At 36.9% G+C, this 21,880-nt stretch overlaps 1 protein-coding gene across 3 annotated transcripts in view; it reads right to left on the reverse strand.

Moving 5' to 3' along the window:
- Ndf (Nucleosome-destabilizing factor) overlaps positions 1 to 21,880 on the reverse strand; it is a 75,400-nt gene that overhangs the window by 3,934 nt on the left and 49,586 nt on the right. For 2 of the 3 annotated variants that reach the window (XM_076126315.1, XM_076126313.1), the window contains exons 8-10: positions 3,966 to 4,076; positions 2,758 to 2,901; positions 575 to 701 (exon numbers count right to left, since the gene is read on the reverse strand). In XM_076126315.1, the coding sequence (XP_075982430.1) occupies positions 575 to 701; positions 2,758 to 2,901; positions 3,966 to 4,076 (382 nt within the window). The remainder of the gene's footprint in view (positions 1 to 574; positions 702 to 2,757; positions 2,902 to 3,965; positions 4,077 to 21,880) is intronic. The other variant, XM_076126314.1, reaches the window with a different exon arrangement.

Genomic DNA, 21,880 nt, shown 5'->3' on the forward strand with positions numbered 1-21,880 from the left:
AAAATCCCGCTACGCCAAAAAAATATTACAATAAATGGATGTTTTAACAAAAAGACTGGCAAGTTCAAGGAGTCTTGGCACCATAATCATCCAACTAATCTTTTACCAACAATTGAGCGCGACTTTTTATAGTCGTCTGAGGACACACATAAGCGTTTCGGCCATTTTTGATCACCTTAAAATCCAAACAGTAGTGAATCACAATGTTCCTGTTTTGTTAGGCAGGAAATTCTTAGTATTTTTTTTTAAACTCCCGCACTAAAAATGCTCTTGCGTCGCGGGGACTTTTACAAACCTGAAACAAATATTTGAGGATCGCACAAATAATTATTCCGCGTGGGAATCGAACCCACGACCTCCCAATGCACTGGTAGTTGCGTGGCGACCACCATAACCACTGCGCCACGAATGTTGCAATCAGCAATAGGCAAGCCTTCAGGACTTCCAAACCTACACTCCTATCTTGTTACAACGGTAATAAAAAATAAATATCTAAGTAATAGCATAGCGGGTAAAAGAACATAATTGTCAACGTCCAAGTTTCTTCGCGGGCGCAACCGGAGAAGCTGACTACTACCAAGGTAAAACGAGTTCTTGCTCATCGCCTTGAAGCACGACTGGCAGTCGTCGAACAGTGTCCTGTCGCCTGCTGCTAGGATTATCAGCGTGCCTTCTTCCGCTTGGGTTTTTGAACCTTGGATCTGAAAATAAAAACTTTGAGTTAGTTATAATTGTTTACAGGGAAAAACAAAATACAAGTAAAATGATGGTATTGTTAAGAAAATGGTTTCATAAAGTTATCATCAAAATTTGTATTGGCAATTTTTTACGTCATATGATAGACATGACTGACACTACAAAGGCCACAGTTTTCAATTAAATGCAATTATTAGGAGACCACATTATTAAATAATGACCACTTTCTCATCTACTGCCAAAAGACTTGTTCAGCTGGTTACATTCGGCTTAGCAGTAGTGCATGAGCCATATTAAATACTGTGTGTATTGTAATTGTTTCCCTCTTGTCTGATTCAGGGGCCGAAACAAGTTCCATGGTCGAAAATACTGATTTTACTGACCAAAAATTCAAAAATACTGACCAAATACTGACCATTTTCAAACCGTTTTTTGGGTGAATGGTGTGAAATATAAAGCTTATTTTCAGTTATTGGCCTCCACCATCCCCATAGCCAACCAACACCGCCTTTTTTATTGTGTAAAATGTCCAATAAACTCCACTAAACTTCAATAAACTGCATTAAACACCAAAAATTCTAATGAACTTTCCGTCTTGCGAATTTTCGATCAGTTCTTACGAATTTTCGATCAGTTCTTACGAATTTTCGACCAGGTCTTAGAGTTTTCGATCAGTTCTTACGAATTTTCGACCAGGTCTTAGAGTTTTCGATCAGTTCTTACGAATTTTCGACCAGGTCTTAGAGATTTCGATCAGTTCTTACGAATTTTCGATCTGTTCTTTCGAATTTTCGACCAGGTTTTAGAGTTTTCGATCAGTTCTTACGAATTTTCGGGTCTATCCCACTAGTCCCGTTGAGTTGTCCCGTGACGGGACAACTGGCACTATTTTGTCCCAGTTGTCCCGTGGCGGGACAAGTGACACTGTTTTGGTGCCAGTTATCCCGTTGCAGGAAAATCACGGGACTAATGGGACAGACGGAAGGGTCAAACAACTGGTTCCATTGAGTTGTTGTGTAACAACAGGTACTTGGTACTTTAGTAAGATAGCAGACGTTGTACTTTGTGTTGTAGTACATTTTTTCCTATTTTTTTTAGTAGATAAGTTGAAATTACATTAGGTACATGTTGAATTGACTTGAGTGTTTGAGCTGCTCCAGAGGCCTGTTAACAATATATTTTTAGTTTCCTTACATTATGTTTTTTCAAGTAGGGAATTTCGGATAAGCATTTTACATTTATGGTATGGTAGGTCATAGATATAGACACTCTTGTCGATTTAATTGTAAATTGAAAAGCCCAAATGGTAAAAAAAATCTTCTTGTGAATCTAAACTTTGCATAGAGTAGCGTACAATTCATCATCTACTATCCCACCAAAGTACCAAGTACCTGTGGTCACACAACAGCTCAATGGAACCAGTTGTTTTGACCCTTCCATCTGTCCCATTAGTCCCGTGATTTTTCTGCAACGGGACAACTGGCACCAAAACAGTGTCACTTGTCCCGCCACGGGACAACTGGGACAAAATAGTGCCAATTGTCCCGTCACGGGACAACTCAACGGGACTAGTGGGATAGACCCGAATTTTCGATCAGTTCTTACGAATTTTCGATTAGTTCTTTCTAATTTTGGATTAGGCCACGTGTCCTGACGCGAGTTAAGAAGTTTTTACCCATTCCAAAAAAGTGCGCAACGCCGCTAAAGAAATTTTCATTTAAAAAATACTGATTTTAAAAAAATAGTTTAATTTTATATTTTTTGAGGTCATGTGATGCTTCATAATTTTAATATAAACTTAGGGCATCAACCTATACAGAGCATATCTAAAGCAGCCCAGAGATATCATCACTGAGCAAATCGAAAGTGTAAGATTGGCCAACAGCAGAGGAAAACAAAAAAAAAATAATTGAGTTTGGAAAAATACTGACAATACTGACCGATTTTCAAAAATACTGACTTTTACTGACCATGTCCTAAAATACTGACTTTTACTGACTTTACTGACCTGTTTCGGCCCCTGCTGATTGCGTCCAGTCAAAAGTACATATTTCAATTTACCTGCGCTTCAAGGTATCGTCCGCCCTTGCCGCTGATGGCTTCAACGATGTCGTGCGACGTGTCTGCGTCGATTGACGTCATCTCCACGTAGCCCTTCGACTCCAGGGACGGACAGTGCAATACTCCGCAGTTGCCGAACACCATCTGTTGACAAAAATTAATCTTAAACTGATAACACGTGTAGTTAGCAGACCCTCAATGAACCTTGTTCGTTTATGTTCCTCTACCACAAGTACAATAGTGTTTACAAAGATTTCTGAACTGATCTCGTGGCTTGTATCGCAGAGGATATGACAAATAAGATATGAAGATATAAAAGCCCTTTATTATTTTGTTTTATTTTAATCTACGACAAATTGTATATGTCTAAGAATATCAATAGCAACAAAAACAGCAGAAGTTTGTGTATTTGTCGTTCATCCTTCACTTGTCTCCTCACAGAATGCAAGAGCGATTACTTAGATGATTTTTTTTTAGTATCTTGATGTTAACTCTACAAGTTATCCTACTGATATTCAAAACAAAATTTATTCAATATTTTCACAACTACAGATTACATTTCAAGCTCATAAAGGTGTACAAATTCCGCCCACACTATGTTTTCCGCCTGACCGCGAGTGTATCCTCGCACATGACCCATAAACTTGAGCCAAAGGTCCACGCACTGACCTTTGTTCAACACAACCCGCCCGGAAAATAACAGTGGGATCAACAGTTTCTACTGTAAACAAACTTTTGTTGATATTTATAGGATTTCGTTGTAGGCCTAGGAATGGTAAAGAAGTGTTGAGGAAGGGTTCTAAGTTCGATTATTCTAAAATAGTGTTATTTTACTTTTTGTCTGAATAATATGTAAGTGATCTATCTGACCGACTTCAGACGTGGCGACCACTTCGACTCCTCATCACATTGGTGCTGATGCTTACGGTGATGACTTATAATATAATTATAAACTAAGGCAGCCTTTTATTCTTTGCGTCTTGTGTCGAGATCTACTTTGCGCTTCTCTTAGAATAATATGTATTGTACTCGTATTCAGGTCTCCTAATGTATTTGCATTATCCAAAGGCAGAAAATATCTACAGTCTACAGGAGACCGTATATGACCGTAAAACTACTACTGCTACCACTTGTAGAGCATACTACTTATTGGAGCAGCTTCACTGAGTTCTTCAATACTTAATGTATCTCAGACCAGAGTGAATTACCTCTTTCGCCGCCTGTGGGTCAGCTACACAAGAGAATGTGATATCGGCTTCTTCGACGACGTCGCATGGTGTCACTGCTATGGTGGCGCCAACCTTCTCGAAGTCTTTACACTGTTGACAATAGAAATACGATTATTAGTTATTAGTTATTAGTTCTGTTTCGTTTGTTGTGGAAGATTACCTGTATTTATTGAAAAATGTACATTACAGTAACTATTAATATATTTCAGAAAAAAAGTTTTAAGAAGTAAAATTTCGTATGTATGCGTTTTATTGCCATGAATTATTTCATAAAAAAAGTAATATCAGTGCTATGATTGTATTAAGTTTTCAATATTTCTCAGAGACCCTACGGACAACTAACGCCATCTGTTACGTTCTGCGGAACTACTTAGTTCCCCTACTGGCTACTAGATGTCGCAGCGCGTCGCCCTCGCCACATAAACGCAATCAATAGGCACGCCACGCCACCGCGGCGGGCGCGTCAACGACCGCGCGCTGCAATGGCCGCCGCGCGCCGCCACCCGCCGTCACCCGCCGCCCGCCATACTACAGCGCCGCCGCCACGCGCCGCCATTTTGATAACGGCGCCTATCTCGAGGCGACACCGCGCGCACCGTGACCGCTGTCAAACTACTCCCGGATGACTTTATACGACACGATGCAACACCGTGTCGGATTTATGACTTACAGGAAAACGATCGTAGACATTTAGATTTTAGATTTTTGCAAAGGTGTGTTTTTGCAACCTCACAATTTTTGTAACGGCGATTAGTCAATGTATGCTTGCGTTATACGTTTGCAAAAACTTAGAGAGATGCTAAAACGATATTTTTTGCCGCTGACCTCCCGGGCATTGACAAAAACTGCATAAAAATAGTCGACAATATTTAGGTTGTGACATTTTGGAAAGGTCAGTTCCTCTCCCAGAATCGTAATATTTATAGTCGCGCCGCACGCGGCTTCGCTCGCGGTGTGTGTGTATAGATAAAAAATAGTGTTAATGACAAATGTAAAATTTCATGAAAATCAGTCGTGAAAGCGGAACAAACGCAGTCACTTTCGCGTCTAACAAGGATAGCGCCAGGCACGTAAAGAGAAAATGCCAGCGAGATTTGAGTAGCTATAAATTATGAATAGTCTTGACGTACGGAAAATCTTCCACGGTCCGCTAAATTAATGATAATGAACTTTGAATTGGCGGGCCTCTGAAACATAATCCCCTTACTCGTAAACGTTTATAATGTGGTTTTAGTTTTCATAATAAAGTTACTTCTCTTGAAGTTGAGCGCACTTAATACCTCGACCTGTCGCGTCGTGTGATTCTAAAAGAAAAGTGAATAGGACGACAGGTGTACTGCACATTAGAGGTTTTAAGAGTACGACACAAGATTTCTGGAGTTAAAATTTAACTATACAAACATCAGTTTTGTTGAAACAGACAAGTAGTCAATCAAAAACAGTGTGTAAATCCTAGTGTACGTGGAACTCGACAATGACCTGCCTCTTTGTAGATCAATCATCAAAGCGTCGTCCGTTTATAAACGTCCACTATGGTCCGTTCAAACAGCTGTAAGTAAGGAAGGTCAATATCAATGTTTGCACAGATGGCGACAGTTTCGCTTACATACAACATAGACTCGCTAGATCAGGCGTGCACAACCTTTCGGCTTTAATAGAAAAAGCACGTGGCATTTTAATTCCCGTGGGCTGAATATAGGTGACACCTATTTCGCTAGGTCGTAAAAAGTGCGTCATCGTTATTCGCGGCCAGGGGCTTGATGAATGGCTTTCTAGCGAGTTAAGATTAGCTAAAACCTCTATTGTTAATGAAAAAGCGAAGAAAATTTGCAACTTCAAGTTAATTCAACGTGGCAGACAATTTTACTCAATGCAATATCAACTCACCTAACCATTTTGATGGAAATTTTAAATATCATGCAATCAAAATTTACATTTTATATGAATTGACGTAAAATCCCATTACGCATATTAAATATGTTATTATCTTACGTCTGATATGTAATTGTTCTTAAAACGTCATAAAAATAAGAATACATTATATTGCGATATTTTGACTGCCCGTCTTTATGACCGAGTTAGTTTTATGCCGCGACTTATGTAAATAGGTACCTACTCGTTTATAAGATTACGAATAACTAAGTTATATTTGCAACTATCTGAAAAAACCACGTCACCATATTTATCGTTTAAGGTGAATAAATTACCACTCAAAATGTCACGTCGATTGTTGGAAGCGTGAAAGGAATAAAGGAATAGCGTGAAAGTGGTATTCCGGGGTTTTCATTAAAAATTACTTTTACTATTTAAGAAATAATGCCTAATGTTGTTAATATCTGAGCAGCCTATAACTACATTAGTTGTATAGTCAACACCCACACTCACGCGACCTATAAAGGCAAACGTAATGTGTCGCGACACTGAATGAAAAGCGAGACAGGTTTAAACTCCAATAATAACGGAGATGTGACTGGGTCACACGAGACACGACAGTTTGGATAATGTACTAATTTAATGACAAAGGAAATACCTTTGTTCTATATTATAGTAAAGAATGACTAAAGGCCAGTTTTTTCGATTGTCGAATAACTTTATTTGATGGAAAACTGTGCAAACAGGATCCATCGTCATTAAAATTACTCATTGAATTAAGTTTGAAAAACTTAGCCCATAGAAACAGGAACTCAGTCTAAAATGCTATCATGGCTGAAAAAACATACTTCTAAAAGTCTAGATCAATTTGGCAGAGTAATAGTTTATATTCCGATGAAGAGTGGAAGGACTTTTTACGCCATAAGAAATCAACTGGCATTTCAAATAGCACTTTCAAAACATCAACATTCAAATCTTTTAGTACATTGCATATACGAATATTTTCGTGTAATAATCATAAAAACACTATTAAACGGTTATTCGGTATGCCACATCCGTGTGGTCCATTCTCTTCCGCAAACGTTTAAGTATTGATATCGAGGTATTGGCACGAGTGCAGTGCTACTGCATCTTGTATCTGAATCACTGGACATCTGCAGCGGAAATTATTGGAATGTGCGCTTTGTGTAGTTGCTCGATTCATTCATTGGATTACAAGTGGAACTACACAAAGGTAACGAAGAAAAGAAACGATATTGTTTATGAATTCTACAACGGCGTTAAAGTATTTCCCTTCCCTATACTTTACTTTACTGATACATTTACAGTGTTTTTTAATCATACGTATTACTTAGAAACGTTTCACGGAATGCTGTCTGATAACCTATTTGACTGATCCAGTCCGACTCATAATTTAAATATACCTTGTCGTTAAGCAAAAATCTTGAACGTAATAAAATCCTTCGAGAATGTTCTGTATCTAACTCAGCAATACGTTTGAACTGTCGGTCCGTGAACTCGCCACAAAGATGTCATTCACAGTTTCTGAGCACTGGCGGTTCAAAGCGTTATGAGTTTCCTCTGCAACTAGCTTGTATATTACTACTTAGAAATACTTAGAATGCTCAAGTGGGAACTATCGCTAGTTGTTTTAGTGCTTGTATGATTCTAGCTTTATTACTGTCACTATTACAATTAACTTTACGACTAACAATAACGTACTATCATATGATAGCTTATATCAAATAAAGTTCCATTGCTAGTGACTTATACAGAGATGAATTTAAAATCTCATTTATTTCTTTAAGAAAGGCCAATTTTTTTGGAATTCTAAATCGATTTGAGACACCTATCTTATTTCAGTAGGTACCGAACCGTCTCATAATCCTTTCCAAGCTGTCAAAGTCACGTGTGATTTTTAATAATGTATTTTTTACTTATCACAAATTCATGACATGAGTCTATCTGTTGATGAATTTATATTCATTCCTATTGAGCGATAAGAACGTTACGTAAGCGTACGGTTCAATTCAATTCGTTTATCCGACAACGAATACAAAAGCTTCAATTATATGCATCGTCAGAGTATCGGCTAATTGAGTAACTGTGTAGCATTTGCGATGGATGAGAGAGCAATGTAGTCTTTAAAAGGCATTGGCTTTAACTATACCTTTTAATATGAGTATGTAAATGAACGAAGATTTGGGAAGAAAATCTAATCAATACTCAAATGCGTTTTATAATAAAAAAACATAAGATAAGATAAGATAAGAAGAAGAAGAAGAAGATAAAAAATCCATGAAACCGTCATGTTTGTAAAATCCTCGTTTTGAAAACAACTGTCAAATAAGCGGATTTGTAAGAAATGTTAAGTCTCTGTTGTCGTTTATATAGATTCACACATAAAATGTAGCCTTCTTCTCATTTTGATAGACAGAGACCAGAGAACGTCACTTAGTACGATCTATACAAACTTCTTTCGGTCGTTTATACTCATTTTATTTTAATTATTTATAATTGTTCGTGTAGACTTTTTCCCACTACAGCTAATGACTACAGATTATTTAACTAACAAAATGCAAAATTGTAAATGAACACGTCAAAAACGTGAATATATTACACATTTGATATTGGCACAAGGTGAGTCGTAAATAATGAGTTTCGCACTCGCACGCTCGATAACGTTATAAACAAAATATGTTATTTATCTATACGTATCGCTAAGTTTGCTGCTTTTATCGATAGCAGTTTTCGGTCAAGGTTGTAGAAGATTCTTTTCGTTTTGCGTCAGTGGATCTGTAGTGATGAAAGTTCAAGAAGAATTTGTTTGGACAAGAGATTTAGTGTAATAATTGTACAAACTTTACAAAACTGCGAAATCGGAATGTATGCCATGTATTTGATATTAATGATATGTTATCTTCATGGAATTAAAATCTGTGCACGTTTTTAGAAACTAATCTAGTTTAATTAACTTCTTGATAAATCATGATGACTCATTTCAGTTATCATTTCAAAACTTGTGCAAAGAATGACAGTCACGGCATTAGCTAAGCACACTTTTTGAATGTTTTAATTAGATAATTTAGCGACTTAAACAATTATCTTGTCATCATTATTCTAACTACCGTCATACCCCAGGTAAAACCACAATATTTAAACTAGCTTGTACATAAATGGCTGTATATTTAATGAAACTGTTCGGACACCGATACGTACGGTGTCCGAACAGTTTCATTAAATATACAGTCAGTCAGTCAGTTAGCCCATACGCAGAGAACAAAGGCGATAATTAAAAGTAAGTTCAAAACAGTTGGAGCACTTTGTAGGCCAAACGTGCTGAACCATTCCGGGTGAGGTTGTGAAACTGTACAACGTAACTAAATAACGTTTATTATGTCTCATTATGTTATGTACGCACGCCGTTTTGCAAACATACTGTAGGTAAAGCAACCTTTAGCGCGGTCATTATATAGATGGGTGGCTGTTTAGTGGTATTTCATCAGTTTCTTCGTGTCGCCGAAAGCTTGTTAGAGTTGTAAATCAAGCAGGATTATAGCTTAGTACAGTAATGTCAAAGTCTGAGGGCCACTTGATCAACTCTGTCATTAAGTTAACTATTCACGGAAAATAAAGAATGAATTAATAAGTAGGTGATTCGGTTTTCATGTGACCTTAACATTGTCGTCGGTGTTGGTGCCTAGGTCGTGTCGTTGGAATATTGACAATCCAGAATGTGGGTCAATATGACAATGCGCTCTGTATGTTACGTAACTGCACGAATTTGGGTTATTGGCGAAAGGTTCATCTAAATTGAATCTCACCTAATGCCACCAGGTGTCATTTAACTGGCAAAGGAAACTGTATCTGCAACAGGGGCCGTACTCTGACATGCTAAAACGGATCATTTTCTACTGTGAAGAAGGGATGGACCTAGAGGATTTTTGATAGCATAATTCCTTTTTAACGGTAAAGCTTGGATCGCTTATACCGTGTCTGAGTATGGCACCAGTATAATCTGTGGCTTAAAAATATGTTAAGAGTCAAATACTGCACGGGAATAATTGCCGTGAAGTTTCGGTCCAGGTTATACTGGCCGTAGTCACGAGCTGACTTACAAAGATACAATAAGCAAGTATAATGTTTTATACAAACAGTACTGTATAATTGATAATTGTAATCATACGGATATTGTTCTTGCCAAGTAACTGCATATTCATAATAAACAGTGTCTCGAGTTGGCTAGGTTTCCTCATTACAATCAATACAATGTGTGAACTAAAATATGCACTGGCTGCACTAAGAAATGATAAACTGCGGTGCAGATTTATATTTCCGTTGAAGAATAAACTTGGTGACCGAATTGTTAACGGATTTTCGTAACTCCTGCCAAATGCTCAGGTATCTTGGATATATTACCGTGGTAATAGAATTTTCTTGGAAAACGACATAATTAGATGAGATTCATTGTTCTACGAAACTTGACAATTCAGTCATAAAAGCTATGAATGGCTAAGCAGGATCAGATTGAGTAGAAGTTACATATCTTAGAATTTTTATGGTATCCTCGTAATCAGTATAGCTTTTTGGACGAACCCGGAACTTACCTCATTATTCTAATGTAAGAATCGATCTAGATTTTTTTGCAGAAACTAGATCTAATAACAAAACTAAGCAACCCTATCAGCGCGTCGAATCGTCAAACAATAGCTGGACGCAATAAAGAGAGGCACACGCTAGAACTAGTCTAACTCGTTACATCATCGCACTGAATTTGGGTTAGCGCTAACAGCTGTTCTGACTAGTTCCTTGTACTCAGGACTAAGTGGAACTTTTGATAAGAGCTTGTACAAATTACACATTCAGTAATTCGTCATGTAACTGATAAAATATCGGAATAAAAAGTAAGATAAGCATGAGAATGAGAGCACGTATGCATTTCGTAAAACGATTTGGTTCAGTTTTGTAAGGTCAAGCCGAAAGAAAACTATAGAATTAAAATTTTAAAGCAAGCCACCGGTAGTGGTCTCAGAGATCATCATAATATTATATTCAATAGTAGCATCATTGTTCGTAATTAATAGAAATCCAGATACATTACATCTTGCAACATAATTGGTGTTAATATTGGCGTATTTGGCATATCAAAATGTAAGTAATTATAGAACTTGTTTAGTCGATAAACAAAATGTCATACCTAACTTCTTTACTTGTGGCTAAAAACACTGCGGTTTGAATTTTAAACTTTGTTAAAAGTTTCGTAATAGGTTCACGTCAACAATACCTATGAGTTGAATAGCCTGAAAGAAACTTAAACTATGAAAGTCACACTGCAGACTTGCAAAACTAACATTATTGAGTCTATAGTCAAATTCTTAAGGAGTGTTTGAAAACATAGTAAAGTGAATTCTATTTGAAAATTTGTTTTTTTTTTCTTGACAATATCGGTGATAGACAGAATACAAATATAAAATTCAAAGTACTCTTTGTCTCATGAACTCTTCATAAAGTATGTATGACCGGTTTGGGAATGCCAAGTTCGTGAGAGGAACGAGTAAAAGTGTAGATATAACTGTTCTCATCTTCAAGGGCCAGATTTTTCGATCCTTAGATAGGTAAGTTTGTAATATCGATGCCGATGATAACGCTTCAATAAATGTTATTAACATTATTACAACAGTTAAATAATGCCAATGGTAAAGGTGACAGCAGGAATAAGGAGAATAAATCAATCTTTAAGATCGCGTTTTATTTTTTCGGAAGACGGCTAACACATAAATCGGATGGAATAAGCAATAAATTATTTCAAAGGACAACACAGAGGGTAGACAATGAATAATTATTATAGTTATTTTATGAAACAACGGACCAGTAGATTGTTTGTCCAAAGTAATGGATAGTTCTCTACAAATATTTACTATCATAATAATGGCAATCCTATAGGTTTTGTTGTTTGGCCGACAAAAAAGAGTTTGAAAACATGTAGGTAGTGTAATTCAAGAATCTAAACACGATACGGCACATGACAACTACTACAATTCGCAGCCAAAGACACGTTGTGGAAGTCCAAAGGAGATGCTACATTGTAATACAAAAAATATTGGCCAAACGCGACGGAACATCGCATTGAATAAAAAAGCAGTTACGTTCGGCCAAATCCAAATATCGTCCGTTACAAAACTCATTACTTTGAACGAAGGCCATATACACCATAGACGGCTTTGCTAAAGAATATTGAAGCAATGAATTCCCGAATACATGAAATGTCCATTGAACGGCGCCATAACACGTGACGTTAGGAGCGCGCAGAATAATAAACAACCCAATGATACCGCACTAAATTAATACACGAACTGTCTGGGGACAGTACTGCCAAATTTTTTGGCGACAGTCCATAGAAAGGGAAAATAATTGCTTCAGAGACAGGTGGTTACTGGAAATGTTTACACGTTATGAGAGAGAATTAAGTGAGCAAATTATAGAGCATAGAACAAGAGGTATATTTACATGAGTGTGTGAATAATGACGGTTAATGGAACATCCATTGTTCCAAACATTAACAATGGGCTAACTAGGCAGTTTGAATGTTTCCCAGAAAGCATTGTCGTTGAGGATTTCGAAATTATAGCTATTCTTTTCTTTATACCATAAATTATTTTATTTATTTTATATATTGGTATAAATAGTATCAAATTTAAAAACAAGTGGACGTTTCGACACGACAAGCGGTTGATTAACGCAGAGGCTGCTTCCACACTTCACCGCAAATTTCGTTAACCACAAACGGAAATTGAACAATACACAACAGTATTTTGGAATTAAGTACAATGTGGTTATTTGCAACGTTTTTTCTAACAAAACCTTTCAGCAAGCTCGACCTGAGATGTATCTATTGAAATCGTGAGTACGCTATTCATGTTGCGATCTCATGGGAGAAAGGAATTGCATTACGTATAAGAATACTGAGCAAACTTTAACATGTTTTTAAAACATCTTCCTCTACAGTGAACGTTAGCTTCGTAGGATTATGGTAAAGACAATATGTTTCATTAAGTATCTGTCATTTCATATATATACAGGGTCTTCTCATAATAGCTGGTAATATTTTGGGAGGTGATACTGCCCATGAATCTGATCACGAATCCGAAAAAAAAAATTTTTTTGGACAACTTATTTTTTGCTTTTTTGTAGTGTGAGTGAGCGCTCGTACACGAATACATAGAAGCGGCTCGTCGTTACACGGCGTCGTGAAGCGGCGGCGCTTCTATGTGTGCGACCGCGACCGAGCGCTGTCAGCTGACGCCGCGAGGGGGGGTGACCGCGCGCGGGACGTTCTGTTTTAGTAACAATAATAAATACAAATTGATACTGATTTCCCATAATACTTTCAGTCTTGGATTGGCTAGCAACTACCTGATTAACGTAACTATGCCATTTAAGTTATTGTTAAATTACTAACCTACAGAACGTAGCGTATCGCGAGAGTTTGAATACAGTTGCATCGAACATAGGATTATCATCCCACAGTACATACACATAAATTGACGAAATCATAATTACGAATCTCAATTACCTACTGTTAACGGCTGATTAACGAACGACAATACACAAATGATTGATGAATTATGAAATCAAACAAATTAAATTGTTACATTACTTACCTAAATAGCGTACGGCGTATCGCCAGAGATTCGTTACAGATGCGTCAAACAAACAACCATGCAACACTACACACAAACTCACAAAATAAGAAAAAGTACGAAAATCGTCTAGCTACTGATAACAGCTGACTCAATTTACTGACTGACACTCACATATCGGGATCAAGCACTTGGTTTTACGACACCACCAATACGCACAATAAATTCTTACCAACTGGTTAATTTAAATGTAGTATCCATTTTTAAAAATAAAAACATGGCATATTAAATCATGCCGACAAAGGGCGAAATTCAACAGCATAAACACCGACAAATAGAGCCGATCGTTTGGCGGCGTCGCGCGGTGCGCTTTGTAGTTGTCTTGTCGTGCCGCGCTAGTGATGTTTGTTTCTATTGCTTACACTCAAATGTGGAAATATCGGTAAAAAACATTACTTTATTATTAAAACAGTAGAAACCAACTGAATGTATTATTTGTACCTACCTTACCTAAGATTATCTTTAACATTTACACGCTGCACGCAGACCAAGAGGACACAGATTTATTGTTGTAATAATACTAGGTATAAAATATTCGAGGATTTCGATACTGAACCAACGTTTGCTATTTGTTATCTTTATTAAAATAGAAACTAATTGTTTTTATACTTGACAAATTGATATTAACATTGCATTAATAATATCTTCTCATTCAATGTTAGTCTCCAGATAGTTTAATTTGAAGTATTTAATAAAAAATAAATATCAATATTAAATGTAATTAAGTTTTTGGGTCCATCCCTAACTGTCTATTTATTTTATTTTGCTTCATACGTATGTCACAACTTAGTACCTATTAAGGATCGCTTTCGTTCGGACGTCCGCGCGTCCGGTGGGACTTTCAATAGTCATAGTCAATGCTTGAGCTTGTTATTACTGTTATTTCCTAAACCTTTCTGAACTGTGATTTGTTATTGTCGCGCGTGATCATGAGCGTGCGCGGTGTGATACGGTAATTGGTGAATGAGCCATGTTTTTGTTAATAATTCGAGTGTTCGTGAAAGTGAATCAGAACGAGGAAGCAAAAAGTGTCGTAAAACGTTAGAAGGATAAAATTAAGTATGTAGTGCCTGATGCCCGTGCGTAATTAACTGTTATCAGTGTGTAAATAAGGTTCTCAGTTATGCTTTCGTTAATTTAGATTTAAGTGTTACACGTTGTGTAGGTAAGTAATTTAACAATTACTTTAATTAGACAGTTACGTTAATCAGGTAGTTGCTAGCCAGTCCAAGACTGAAAGTATTATGGGAAATCAGTATCAGTTTGTATTTATTATTGTTACTAAAACAGAACGTCCCGCGCGCGGTCACCCCCCCTCGCGGCGTCAGCTGACAGCGCTCGGTCGCGGTCGCACACATAGAAGCGCCGCCGCTTCACGACGCCGTGTAACGACGAGCCGCTTCTATGTATTCGTGTACGAGCGCTCACTCACACTACAAAAAAGCAAAAAAATAAGTTGTCCAAAAAAATTTTTTTTTGCGGATTCGTGATCAGATTCATGGGCAGTATCGCCTCCCAAAATATCACCAGCTATTTTGAGAAGACCCTATATATCAGCTTAGCCTTTTTTTTCCAAGCTATGTTGGAGTCGGCTTCCAGTCTCACCGGATGCAGCTGAATACCAGTGTTTTACATGGAGCGACTGCCTATCTGACCTCCACAACCCAGTTACCTGGGATAACACGGTACCCTTCGGTAAGACTGGTTGTCAGACTTTCAAGCTTTTGACTACTGTTAACGACTGTCAAAGATCTTCGAAATTGACAGCCGGGACCCACAATTTAACGTGCCTTCCGAAACACGGAGGAACTCGATATGTATAAGATGGTCACCCATCCACAAATCAACCTCGCCAAGCGTTGCTTAACCTCAGAGATCGATCCGCGCGGCTGTTGTTAACTAAGCCACGAGCTGTCATTTCATATACCGATGCAATTTTTATAGTCAATGTAATGCAAACGAAACGCCGGGTAAACAAGTAAGGTATCCTATTTTTTAATATTCAATCGCGTTTAATACCTGTTACATTATAATACCTATTATGCATTTCATAAAAATTGTGAAAGAAGATATGTCCATAAATAGTGAAACCAGCCATTAGCTTCCCTCAAGAGTACAAGTATTACGTCACTAACATCGTAAGGAAGGAAGATCCGACTACGTAACATCCGATATTCAGCTCGACACCGTTTAGTCTCCACCATCGATCACGGAGCACGTGTCGCCAGTTATCTCCTATTAATAGATAACTGTCGTAAGAGAAAAATAGAACGATTACATCCATCATTAGTGTATTAAGGTCACGTTTGTGCTGGGCTTAAAGTTTGTGGCTCACTCTCGCTGAGTTCAGTTAGTTGTAATTAGGGAATGCAATCCCGACTCGAGATCGTCAACTCGAGATCCCTCGCGATCAGAAATATCAATCCCGCGGGATCCCGAGATTTTCGGGATCCCGTCTAGTAAGTAAAAATAATACAATTCGAACGGCTTGTTTAATGTAATATGTGTGTGATAGTGTGGTGAATGCAATAAATTATTATTTGAAAGAAAATAAAAGCCTTTGTTTTTGAATAATACTAACAACGTAACATAATTAACAGGTGTAATAACATGAACATAATCAAAAAAGTAGGTGTAGCTCCAGGAGATCAAAATAAAAAGTAATCACATGGCATTTTGAAAGAAGCCTCTTAAAATACAAAGTGTATCAATAGTACGAGCTTCTAATCGGCATCTTAAGTCTATTGCAATGTAGCCAGCTGCTGAAAATGCCCTCTCCGACAATCCCGAACGGGATCTCGTCATATTATGCTTCGGGATTGATCCCGAAAAAATACACGGGATCTCGCGAGATCGGGATCCCGCGAGATCGGGATTGCATTCACTAGTTGTAATTAAGTTTCCCATTGGGTTTACGGTTTTTTCGCTGTCGTTAGTCAACGCTGGCAGTTGTAGTCCGTTTTTTGACATTCAGCTTACACACTATTGTATGCAACTGTTTCTGTACATTAAAACTCGATTAGTTGCTGCCCGAGTAAGACCACACAAGATGTTAAGAAAGAAATGGTATGGTTTAGAAATGTGACCTAATCCCAGAGTGATACGTAAGCAATGTCTAGAAGAAAATAAACATTTCAATCTTGCCGAGTGGATATAATTTTCTATCGATCGCGTTGTTTATCTCGCAGAATATTGCGAATAAAAGTGGGAAGGTTCTCGATAATCCTAACAAACAAGTGCCAATCATTTGTTATTGCTTTGGTTGTTGCGATCGTTACGGTTGACAAGCCAATTGTGTGGCGAGGTTCGTCTAATCATCGTTTCACAAGATGTACTCGTGTAGTCCGCTTGAGCAACTCTGACATAAATGAAGACGTTAAGCTAAACGACAAGTCAACTGGAATCAATTAGCTGAACTAGAAGGACGAGTATGATTTTATTTCGAAATATACTCCATGTTTCTACGATCGCTTCAAATTGCGAAATAATCTGCGAGAGGGGTCTTCCGTAAAGACTCTTTTTTGTAATAAAAGTAGACTCAGCGAGTTCATCAAAATATTGTCTGTCTGATGTAAAAGTGGCATAATTGTCGTCACGACACTTCCCGGACCTTGAAGATCATCGATAATTGAGCTATTTAGCTGTATCACTATGTTTCATAAACAGGTCGCGGATCTTGGCAGTGTTCCTGCGCATCTTTGTAACGATCGTACCGATTATTGAAGGTTAATATACAACAGTCTTTAGATGTGAATATTAAACGGTTCCTTGTATCGATTTAGGAGTGGAACATTGAGCGCGACGAGGTATGTCGGTACAAACTAGGAGGGAAATAGTGCCAGATTTTATGGGACGAAACGCATAAGGAAGAAGGAACCAGTAAGGAAGAAGCTATTTGGTTTGAGACTCTTGTGGAAAAAGCATCTTTGGAACTGCAAGTGCAATACAATGCAGTTAGAAGAAAAAAAATAATTTTACAACGTTATGGTATTTTTTTCGATAATAAAGATAAGCATAAACACACCATACACATAAACCTCTTCATGAGCATAAACTCTTATAATACGTGCGGCTATTAGGTAAGTAAATGTCCTTAAAAGTTGTATACGACGGAGGCTGGAATTCCCGCGATATTTTTGTAAATAACATGTCCTCAACAAGTTATTATTTAGGAGACGTTTCAAGGATTTGTTTTGCGTAAACATGATCTTATTAGCTGTCAGATTTAAAATTATTTATCAGTAATAACTTTGATAACAACAACTGGTGCGTTCATAAATTATGAAAAAGTTTAACAATAACAAAGACCGAATCGGACACGATTATAATTGAAAATCAAAGACGAACTTCCGTTTGTGTTAAACTATGCTGCTTAGTACTATTTCAATATAAAACAATTCTATCGGTATATGAAATAATTAATTGTTGGCTGTAGCTTAGACTAGTACAAGTAGAACCACCTCCTTTTAAATAGGTATAAGGTATTGAACTTTGCTTCAAGTTTCCTTCTTTAATATTTAACATTCCAAGAACTTTGTTTTAGCTACTTTGCACGTTCAATAGACTATCATACCGTAACTAGGTACTGAAAACACGTGTAAATAAAATGTATGATTACATAGAAACAACTTACTTGTAATAAAAATACTACAATGTTTTTTAAACAACGTTACCTAGTAAAAGAAAATTACTAAGTAAGGCTATAATAAAGTGAGAGAACGGATCACCACAATCGAGCTAACTTGAAGCATAAAGCTCGTGAATAATTTACTTGAACACAAATCAATGTTCGTGTGGTTTGTAGTCTAGTTAGAGTTGTGAAAACAGCCTGAAGGTTCACAACTTTTACCTGCTTTGCTAATCAGAACATGCGGGTTCTGTAGGACTTTTGTAACACGTGTGTAAACTGTTTGTTTGATGATTGAAGTTACTATATATTATATAAGTACGGCGAATAGTAAATACTTGAGAATTTAATCAGTATTTGTAGAATACGGCTTTAAGTGCTGCGTGAATGACTCGTAAACGGAACATTGAAAAACTCCAAAAAGAGTAAGCGTAACCTTGTTCTTCAACGAGTTGCGAATGAAGTTCAAATATCATACAAATTATAATTGTTAATTACAAAATCAATTCAAAACGACCTAAAACCGAGGTTAATTTAAATGGAATAATTAATGTACCAGTGGCTTTTGATCGAGTCCTTGATGAACATCGTAAAGAAACAACAATGAGAATTTATAATGTGGACACAGCTGAAACAAACGTGTACTTAGTCGCTAATATTTTATTTAAAGCATTTGTTTTTGTAAACAACGTATAAAAATAATGCTCTAAAAATATTGTAAAACTTGAAATAAATTGTAGAAATAACTCTGTTACGATTTGAATCAGTTCACGTCTTTCGTTTCGCTACCGCCTACATTGAAGTTGTGACGGCGTCGCCGTTCAAAATGCTTTAGTGCTGAAATGTAATAGCACTTTAGAATCTGTAGTCTACGTGCTGTACGTGTGTCATTGGTGCATTTCTGACGGAATAGACTGTTTTAAATTCGTAGGCAACACTGATTCAAATTCGTGAATTTAGTAAGTCCAAGTGGGTTTGTTTATCACTACGTTTTACAGTGCTGTTAAAGACTTGCCGGTAATTATCTCTTCCTACTAAACGAGAACGTATCTATGCTTTCTGTACGAAGTATACATGTATTACGTACGAATTGATTCTAGAAAATGCTATTTAAAAATAAACTGCTATACATAATTCGGCGTACAGCTAAAGGTAAATAGCGAGTGTTATTATTTACTCCGAGATAGAGCGCACCTGTGCGAACAGACCGAAGCAGGTCACTGTGTACTGAGAATCAGACGCATAGCGAACGTTAATAGCACGTTTATGTTTAAGATATAAGTCCGGTTTTAATTTGTGTATTATCTTTGAAGCATGACTGCAACTGTTTTGTTATTCATCTTTTCCAGTACTTGGGTATCTCCTGCTTGGTCTTCTCTTATCTGAGTTCTGTACTTAGAATTCAGAGAAGATTCAGCATTTAATTTTTATGGTAGATATTTTCGTGGTGTTATTAAATCACTATGTTACTAATGATAAAAGAGCACAATGTTGCAACATGTCTTTGTCATAATATTCGGTTAAGACTTCAAAGAAAGTCTGTTAAGTAATTCGGGTCAGAGATTGTGTTTATTGTCTTATTAAAGGCTACATGGTACTCCGTTAGCAAACAATGGATTACATAACCCTCATTATAGTGTTTTGTAAAAGAACAAACAGTTATTTGTATTGAGATAAATTGAATGGTAGCTTATTAAATTTCGATAAAAAATCTAGGAATTAATTAGTATTCTCTTTTGTGGCAAAGAATAATGAGCAAAAGAATAACATAGGTACGGTAGGTTTTCCTGTGATGTTTCTAGTGAGTTGCTATATCAAATTTTATAAAATTTATGTAGATACTAAGAGATACATCAAGATGTTTGATACAACAGCCAAAATAGTGTACCAAGACGCCATAACAGCTAGTCGTAGAATCACAATGTCAACACAATCCCAGGCTCCAAAAAGCGCGTTTTTAATAAAAGCAGCTCAGAGCACAATAGGGGCGCGACAAAGCCAAGGGCAGGTACAAAACTGAGCCCTTGAAGACACGAATACAAAAGTAAAGTAGAACTGCGGGTAAAGGGCAGGTCAGGTACAAAATGTTGCTCTTAAAGGGCGTCAAATACCACTTCTAACGTGTCACACTAAACCAATGGATCGGTGAAGTTTTATGAACGTCTGAGCAGAAAAGAATGGCTATTTTGTCTGGGGCTCTCGACTTGAAAATAACAATGTTTCATTATTCATGTTGGATTTACACGTGGCGCTACAGCATGCAAATTTGTTTATTAAAATTTTCGCAATATCCAATGTGTCATTAGGTTTTGTAAGCGCCTGAATCATCACCCTCGTTTTTATAAAAGCAAAAACAATATACTATTTTATCTACATAAAAACGTGAACGCGGCATTTGGAGCGGAAGCAGGTGTCGTATAACATGAAATAACGGTTGAGTAACAACAAATAATACAGCATACACTTGAATATTACGTAAAACAAACAACTGATATTTTATAACTAGCTGACCCGCGCAACTTCGCTTGCGTCACCTAAGAGAATGGGTCAAAATTTTCCCCGTTTTTGAACATTTTTCGTTGCTACTCCGCTCCTAATGACCGTAGCGTGATGTTATATAGCCTTCCTCGAAAAATGGGCTATCTAACACTGAAAGAATTTTTCAAATCGGACCAGTAGTTCCTGAGATTAGCGCGTTCAAACAAACAAACAAACAAACAATCAAACAAACAAACAAACTCTTCAGCTTTATTATATTAGTATAGATAATATATGTTTATCAAGAAAGTGTGGAATGTTATCTGGCGCAGGGATTGGAACATCGCAATGATAAATATGTTTAAACACTTTGGGCTAATTGACGCGAGTGTTCTGCGTCACCAGCGCAATTGTGCGCGCGCGCATGGCCTTTGTTCTTGACACAACATACACCTGGACACAGCGCTATTATTATTACTGAATGTGTAATTAAAATACTTATATGGATATCATTGCAGGCTATTTTTAGTTTAGTAACCGTGTGCAGTTCTCTAAAGAAAATAATGTACCTATGTGAATGTACTCTTTTCGACAAATCAACATTTGGCAAAAAAATTCGACTAATATTTTAGCGTCTCTAAAGAAACATACCTGAAACTCAATTAACTGCGAAGAAAACCCTACATAATTTATGACTGAAGTAAAGAAATATCCATTTAATTCAATCTACAGTTCAATCACAATCGTTCATAGCACAAATTACAATTTATTTCTATAACACTTGTAATGAATCACATTTTCACGCTTTAAAAGCAACACAAATACAATTCGTTACAATTCCTACAACAGACTGAAAAATATGCGAAATATCGTCGGCTTTGAATCATTCGATTATTTTGGATGATTTCTTCATATGAATAAGAATTTATGAAACTGTGAACATTATTTAAGTCCCCCATTTTATATCACAATAAATACTCTTTTTGTCCGTTAAATCGACATTTGGTAAAAATTTACGACTACTTATATTAAGGCGTATCTAAAGAGACATACATGTACCTGTGTAACTTAGACATTCCAATTATAGGTATAATGGTAAAGCCAAATATCCCTACTTCCCGGGCACAACTCCAAATAAAACGAAAGAGTGTCTGGAATCGTTTTTTCCAGAAGTTTCGCTCCAGATTGGGCGCACATTGAACGTTTCAATTTAAAGT

The sequence above is a fragment of the Anticarsia gemmatalis genome, chromosome 18, assembly GCF_050436995.1.
Source record: "Anticarsia gemmatalis isolate Benzon Research Colony breed Stoneville strain chromosome 18, ilAntGemm2 primary, whole genome shotgun sequence".
Taxonomy (NCBI): domain Eukaryota; kingdom Metazoa; phylum Arthropoda; class Insecta; order Lepidoptera; family Erebidae; genus Anticarsia; species Anticarsia gemmatalis.